Consider the following 8,189-nt stretch of genomic DNA (forward strand, 5'->3'; position numbering starts at 1 on the left):
TGAGGAGAATTGACAAACATAGTGAGAATCCATAAGCATAGCCTACATTTAATTAGGATTTTACCATACTGTTCCATACAGACACCACCTATATTGTATGTATATATTAGAAGTTAAGATATGTTCTCAGCATTGTTCAAAACTACAACCTTGAGAGAGAGATGCTGGGTTCAGAAGGGACTCCCCAGGTGTGAGCAAAAAACCTTCCTTTGGAGACATCCTGGAAAAGCCTCAATTGGAAAAAATATTTAGTAAATAAAGCAAATAATAGGTTTTATATAAATATATAAGAAGAAAATTAAACAAACTATATAATGCCTTAAAAATTGCTTAAATGCAATACATGTGTGAAGTTAGGGGTAGGGTAGGGGTAGAAAATGTAATTCGAGCTCTCTGCAAACATTAAAGCTCAGATTATAAAAGAAAGTACAAAAGAAGTCATTGGAAACTCTACAGTACACCATAAAAGAAATACAAACATACGTTTGTGAATACCTTAACTGATTGACCGGTTCAGTATTACTCAACCTGTTGCTACAAACAGCACCCATAAACATACACAACCCCGATTTCCTGCCTCTCACAACCTGAGTGAGTGCAGAACACCGTTGCTCTCCTCACGGAGGGAGTGTCCATACGCAAGCATTAATAATGGCAAAGCAGGTTTTTCAGGTCTCAAGTTGACATTGAAAAGACGCACCTGTGGCTCCGTTACTCCATTCATTCCTCTGGTTTACGGATAGCGGCAGCGGGACGATGGCAACGGCCGCGCAGTCGATGGGGAGTCTGCCCAGCGGGCTACGGATCTGTACAACCGCACCGGACATGCTTTACCTTCCCGAACTGGTGCGTGAAAGGAATATATACAGCTCAGAAATTTAGCCTACATAATTGTTAAAAAAAAACCCTTGTAACTACGATAATTTGGCGGAAACTCTGATTAGGCTACCATAATATCCTTACAGTAAATATTTTATCATGTTTTGGTTTTAGTCAAATCTGCATTATTTCCACAATTCCAGCTAAAATTTGCAACATACCGTAATCGTTATATATATATATATATATATATATATATATATATATGTGTGTGTGTGTGTGTGTGTGTGTGTGTGTGTGTGTGTGTGTGTGTGTGTGTGAGCGTGTATTTATCACTTTGTGGGGACCAAATGTCCCCATAAGGATAGTAAAACCCGAACTTTTTGACCTTGTGGGGACATTTTGTTGGTCCCCATGAGGAAAACAGCTTATAAATCATACTAAATTATGTTTTTTGAAAATGTAAAAATGCAGAACGTTTTCTGTGAGGGTTAGGTTTAGGGGTAGGGTTAGGTTTAGGGGATAGAATCTATAGTTTGTACAGTATAAAAACCATTATGTCTATGGAAAGTCCCCATAAAACATGGAAACACAACATGTGTGTGTGTGTGTGTGTGTGTGTGTTCTTACATTTCTTATTTTAGTTTATTTTTATTTCCTCCAGACGTCGGGGTCCTAGCCCAGCACCTCCTTAGCAGCATTTCACACCGGGATTAATGTGTTTCACACAATATAACACTAGGATGATGTTTAAAAATATAGTTTGCTTTGTAGTTCTGGTAGTCTAGGCTTTAGTCTGAGCTTTGAAGGACATGAATGTGAACTTTGCAAGGTCATGTATCAATACTGGCAGTATGAGTGTGAATGGGAGGATTAGTGGACGAGAAAGAGAGAAAAACATGGGACAATGTGTGTTTATTTTAGGTCATTGTTTAAGCAGTGTCTGCAGCACAGGTGCCCTACCAGCAGTATTTTATGGGATAATTTCACTTTATCTCCTTTCATTGTTTCTGTTCATGTTGGTTATTTAGATTCAAAGAGGTGATCAACAGGTATCTGATGTAGCTATTTATTTGCACATTGTTATATTACTTCATATTCATTAGATAAATTAAAGGGATAGTTAATCTAAAACTACAATTATGTCATTAGTCAGTCACCCTAGTGTCATTCAAAACCCCTATGACTTTCTTCCATGAAACAAAAAAGGCAAAATTTTAGTAACTGACAACTTCAGTCACCATTCACTTTCATTGTAGGAAAGAAAAGAGCAGCATCAACATTATTGTAAAATTTTCTTAATGTGTTCTACAGGAAAGATAAAATACAATCTGTTCAGAACAACACAAGCAAATGACAAAACTAAAATTTTAGGGTGAACAATCCCCTTAAATGTAGTTGTGAAGTATAACTGAAGTTTGATTGTGAAAGACAAATGTAAACTGGGATTTTGTGTTTAATGAAACTTTCTCAATTTGACATTGTGCCAGTTTGTGTGGATGGTCTATGCTTCATTGCTGCTTGATAAGTGGTGAATTTAGGCACGGGCAGCACTGTGGGTATGCACTATAGATAACTGTGCTGAAATTATGCATGTTTGCTTATCCTACAGGTGTTTGGAGGGTTAGTATGGATCCTAGTGGCTTCAACGCTAGTGCAACCTGAGAACCCTCAGGGATGGGTTATGTTTGTATCCGTCTTTTGCTTTGTGATGACCCTCCTCTGGCTCATTATCTTCGCCTGTGGAGGACACAAGAACCGCAGCTCCTGGGCTACAGCGGTGAGCTGGGGTATTTCTTATGTTACAAACTGGTCATTACAAGGTTATTATGCTATAAATGTGATTTATGAGGACATTTCTAGTGCCCCATAATTCAAATTGCTTAACATACTAAACAATGTTTACACAGACATTTTTCTGTGAGGGTTAGGTTTAGGGGTTGCGTTAGAGGATAGAATGTATGTAGTTGTAAAAATCATTATATCTACGGAGAGTCCTCATAAGGATAGCTGCACCAACATGTGTGTTTGTATGTTTGTGTGTGTGTGTGTGTGTGTGTGTATAGTCAATAAACTGGCTCCGATGATGTCTTCTGTGTACAGGACTTTATTTATCACCTGATTGCTGCCATGTTCTACCTGAGTGCCTCAGTATCCCTGGCCGGGGTTACCATCAGCTTGAAAGATTATGCAGCACTGCCCATAAATCTCTACAAAAAGTACTACCAAATCGACATTGCAGCAGTGGTAAGAACAAAACACACACTAAGATTAATAGTATGAAAACTATAAATACATAACCATCTGCCAAACACACTACAGGCTACCAGCGGTCATCATTTAGCGGACCACGGTCTGTGGCCGCACCCCGGACTGGTTCCATCCGTACCGCAAGACAACATTACAACGGGTGCCCTATCTCACCATTTCTACACTTTAGGTTAGCAGTGCGACAAAACAAAGTGTGCGTAAGGGCAGCCGGTGGACTTTCTGGTGCCCTCCTAGGTTAAGATTGTGCCCCCCTAGGGAGTTGGTGCCCTACGCAGACTGCGGAGTCTGCTTATTGGGAGTGGCGATACTGCATATTGGCTGTCGCTCCCGAAAGTCGCTCTTCATTTGCATAAATTACAAAATTCTCAACTTTGTTGCATCGCTGGACACGCCCACATCCGGTCGCCGTTGCTCGTGTTGCCGGGAAGTCGCCAGCTCTCATTGAAAATGAATGTGATGAGGTCGTTTGGCAGAATGGGCCACAAAATGGTGCCGCGATTTGCCAAAGGGGTAGCGATATGAAAAAAAGTACAGCAAAAAGGTTGTAAAACGCATTACATTTTGAATTCTTGAAATCAGATTAGTTACTGACTTTCAATTAAGGAGATTACTTTAAAATACATTACTTGGGTTACACATACAGTATTTCTAAACTATGATTATTTATAGTACTTTACATTTAAAATATTAATCATATTTATATGTACATTTGTTTGTATTTCTGTGACAGCTGGAGGGCGTGTGGCATTGGACAAGGAACAATATACATAAAATTAAAAAACAAAAAGTGTTTTAGAAAGTACTTTATATGTAACGTGATTTCTTAAGTAATTTGATTATGACTTAAAAAAGTAATTTGTAATTTGTAGTTGATTACTTCAGAATAATTCACCCAACACTGAATGTTAACCGGTTAAACTTGAAACTTCCCTCAAAAGCCTGAATGCAGTAAATCCCAGCTGTTTAAATTTGTCCAGACATGGTGACTGCTCCTGAATGTACACTTCAACCTTTCACTGCACAGCTTTTTGAAGTTCCATTGTGAAGTTCCATTAATATTTGACTGAACTTTTAATAATCTCTCCTCTCAGGTGTTCTCCTATATTGCCACATTGCTCTACTTCATCCATTGCATCCTTTCTGCTGTTCGGTGGAAATCCTTCTGAGGGGTCAAAACAATAAATTGGAGAAAAGGAAAACAAATTAATAGCCACAATGGTGGAAAAACATTGGAAAAGCACAGGGCAGAGAAAGGCAAATTTCAGGGGTCAGTCCTTATTGAGAGCACTTGACTCAAATGCACCGGCCACAGCTGTGACTAAAACACCATCAATTAACTTAAATTATGATGGAATTAACCCTCACCCTTTTCATACTAGATTAGATTTCAGCCTTTTTTAGTTTTCTTGATGCTTTGAACATTTGGGGGAAGGGACATATTTTAATTAGTTGGCCCAGAGGTTACTGAAAGTGTTGATGAAGAAACAGTATGTGGGTTTTGTATATTCAAATTGAACTTTGTAACTGATGAATCAATTTTTGTATATTTAGCTACTACACACTAATACTACACGGCAACAACATAATATTGTAATAATAATTATAATAAAAAATAAGAAAACGGGACTGAATGCTCTGTGTATAAATGAATGCCTGAGTGTCTTTGTGTTGTGCTATTTCACTTTTCACACCTATTACAAGCAGGACCATAGATATCAAGAATAAAGCCATGCAATCGCATTAGAAAAACTTTTTAGTACAATGGGGCATACTTTTTCGGTTTCAGCATGACAATGCCCTTGTGCACAAAGCTAGGTCCATAAAGAAATTAGTTAATGGTGTCTGGTGTGGGTGACCTTGACTCGCCTGCACAAAACCCAGACCTGAACACCTTTTGCTTGAAAAGGAATATTCCAACACCTAGAGGAAAGCCTTCCTAAATGAGTAAAAGCTGTTATAGCACCAGAGCGAACAGAATTTCTTAGCAATGCTCATTGGTGAGTAAATGCTCATGCAAAATGAGTGTTGTGTTTGGATGCCCATATGATTTTGGCCACATATTGTATGATTATAAATATGCTTAATGTATTTTTCATAAATGAAATAAGTGACTAGCAACCACAGTATTCACAGATTCATAATGTGTTCAATTAATAATGTATAGATCACAGTATTCTGGTCTTCATAAACATTCATGTGTTAGAGATGAGCTTGTGACAGAAGTGAACACACATTAATTTTTTGGTAATGTAGGGAAAAATCCCTCATCAAACTTGTGTCTGAGAACAATGTGCATGTCCAAACCTTACTCCTATACACACTAACAAATACAGTTCAAACCCCAGTTATAAAAGCCAACATGGCACAACCAATAGGACTCTGCTCTGGGCATGACTATGTACAAAAGAAAAAGCAAGCCAAAGAGAAGGATTTCAATAAACATAGACACAGACCCACACAAACACACATTGATTTAGAATACCCGAATAACACCTGTGACATAAACTGCTTCTCTTAGGGTGAAGAACATATTTGAGAATTCAGCCATGGAACAGAAGACCATCTATCAAACACTAAAATGGTATTTGACACTCAAACAACCGTATTGGAAGCTTGTGGAGATTCAAACAACTTGCTGAATAAATGAAAATATTTAAACTACAGTCAAGTTAAATTGAAAGTTCCCCAAAATATGTTATTCATCTTTTACTCACCCTCATACCATCTCAAATGTGTAAGAAAAGTATTTCTTCTGCAGAACACAAACAAAGATTTTTAGAAGAACATCTCAGTTCTGTAGGTCCTAACAATGCAAAATTAAAAAGTACTTACATCTGTTTCTCACCCACAACTATTATATAGCTTCAGAAGACATGAATTTAACCACTGGAGTCATCTTACTTTTATGTTTCCTTTGTTTTTTTGTTGTTGTTGTTGAGCTAAAGGTCTGATCACCATTCACTTGCATTGTATGGAGAGCTGAAATATTATTATTATAATTATTACTATTTTTCTCTGGCTTTCTTGTCTAACTCTACTTGTTGATATGTTTTTATGTGAGAAGTTAGATGCATGTTGTATATTAGTGTTTTGTGTATTTTGCTCTTTGTATGTGTTTACAAATTGTACAGCAGATTGGTCAACCCATTGCTTTTAATTGTGCTATATAAACAAATTACCTTCTGAAATCTTAATTTGTGTTCAGTAGAAGAAAGGTCATCCAGATTTGGCATGGCATGAGGTTGAGTAAATGATGGGAGAATTGTCATTTAACAGCTAGTAGCTAAATACATTTAGTTTAATTAATTATATAACTACAGTATAAGCTTATATTGTTTGATTACAACATTTGAACTGTAATTATGTTCCGTAATTAGTATTAAAGCAATCTGAATTAAGACAACAGCATTAAACTTGAACAAATACAATTACACAAAATACAAATAATTCAACTAGCACCCATTGTGACAATTGTGTCAGATATTTATTTTACTACAAAGTAGGGATGCACCGAAAATTTTCGGCCGAAAATGGCACTTTCGGTTTTCGGCCGAAAGAGAAAAAAGGCCAGAAAATATGAGCCGAAAATATATACCTCCTCGCCCCGCCCCTCAGTGCTCAGATTTCACTCTGGATCGATCTAGCCCTCATCACGGCTGTTAGATAATTCCACAACGACACTACCAAGCAAAGGCCGATCATGTCAGCGGTGTGGAAATTCTTCAAAGTTTCTGATAAGGACATCACATTTGCGATCTGCAGTGTTTATTCAGCAGAACTTTCAAGATACACACACACACACACACAGTACAGCAAGATATTCTACAGGAAAGCGCCCCGATCCACAGTAGTGCGACAACTAGCGCAGCTACAACACAACTTGACGTATCTAGCGGAACTACGCCAGAAGCGACAATCCCCTTGACTACTGGCGCATAAACAAAGACCGCTTTCCAGGTATTTATCTGCCCAAGCACCAGCACAGAGAGTGAGAAACTGTTCAGTGCAGCATCTCATGTTCTTGATGAGCTTTCTGACAGGAGAGACTGTCAGAAATTTAGCAACTTTTGTTCTTAAAGAGAAACCTGTCACTTGTACTTAAATAGAAAGCGGTCCAATATGATGTGAATAGCATTTACATTACACTTGTTCTTCACTCGAGGATACATCTGTCGTTTACAGTTGAGGTTGGATTTAGTTCAATTACTGTTGTTTTGCACAATCATTTTCACTTAAAGTGTACATACGTTTACATAAACAGAATAGAGCACTGATCTATATATATAATTATATATTATAGTTATATATATATAGATCAGTGGAATAGAGGCCCTCTGCCATTCTGCCTGTTGTTTTAATTAAAATTACTGTTGCATATTTAAACTTTTTGAAAGATGTTAGCTAAGTTAATTACTTGACTGTTGTTTTGCATATAATAGTTTTCTAAAACTTTACATTATTTGGATAATTGTTAATAAAATCTGTAAAATTAGATTTTTACAGAACTGAAAGAAGAATAATATTAATATAGTTTTAATATATTTTTTTGTCCAATATTGGTGTGCTACTTTCAATAAAAGTGTGATTTATTTTATTGGTTTGTAGTTTTTCAATTCAGATTCATTAAATTCATGAAATTAATGAAAAAGTATAAAATTAATACAATTATACACGTTTTTTTTTTTTTTTTTTTTTAAATAGGTAAAAATTTCGGTTTCGGTTTTCGGCCAAGAGCATCCTGGATTTTCGGTTTCGGCCCAGAATTTTCATTTCAGTGCATCCCTACTACAAAGACAATATATGCCAAAAAGACAAATAATGTGCAGAAACTTTTGGGAACCCGACTCAAACCTTCAAATGAATGTGTATTTGTGTTTGAATTTAACCATCTGAATGAGATTTACTGAAGTGCATCAGATTTCCCAACACTACTGGAAAGAGTGCATTTGATTATTACCACATCTAAATCAATTGTAAAGCTGAGTGTGAAAACAGTGATAAATAATTCTGTCATGCTAACACTATTGTTTTTTTTAAACTAAAAATAGCTTGTTACTGGAAAAACTACAATTTTGAAAAAAGCAGAACTCCTGAATTTC

General features: G+C 36.7%; 1 protein-coding gene across 2 annotated transcripts; it reads left to right on the forward strand.

Annotated features, from left to right (window-relative positions):
- Positions 1 to 685: 685 nt before the first annotated feature.
- On the forward strand, positions 686 to 4,734 carry malb (mal, T cell differentiation protein b). 2 transcript variants are annotated; one of them, XM_052153309.1, is made up of 5 exons: positions 686 to 846; positions 2,432 to 2,599; positions 2,923 to 3,066; positions 3,142 to 3,259; positions 4,182 to 4,734. In XM_052153309.1, exons 1-5 carry the CDS (start codon positions 757 to 759, stop codon positions 4,295 to 4,297), a joined length of 636 nt encoding a protein of 211 aa, XP_052009269.1. In that variant the 5' UTR covers positions 686 to 756; the 3' UTR covers positions 4,298 to 4,734. The 2 variants fall into 2 exon arrangements, with proteins under 2 accessions (XP_052009269.1, XP_052009270.1); XM_052153310.1 differs by lacking the exon at positions 3,142 to 3,259.
- The last annotated feature ends 3,455 nt before the right edge of the window (positions 4,735 to 8,189 follow it).

Source organism: Xyrauchen texanus, chromosome 22 (genome assembly GCF_025860055.1).
Source record: "Xyrauchen texanus isolate HMW12.3.18 chromosome 22, RBS_HiC_50CHRs, whole genome shotgun sequence".
Taxonomy (NCBI): domain Eukaryota; kingdom Metazoa; phylum Chordata; class Actinopteri; order Cypriniformes; family Catostomidae; genus Xyrauchen; species Xyrauchen texanus.

What these genes read in the sequence shown, in the direction of transcription:
- malb (XM_052153309.1), top strand. Translation starts at nt 757, where the DNA reads ATGGCAACGGCCGCGCAGTCGATGGGGAGTCTGCCCAGCGGGCTACGG. An exon ending in TGCTTTACCTTCCCGAACTG is followed by an intron (nt 847 to 2,431) that starts GTGCGTGAAAGG and finishes CTTATCCTACAG; the next exon opens with GTGTTTGGAGGGTTAGTATG. An exon ending in AAATCGACATTGCAGCAGTG is followed by an intron (nt 3,067 to 3,141) that starts GTAAGAACAAAA and finishes AACACACTACAG; the next exon opens with GCTACCAGCGGTCATCATTT.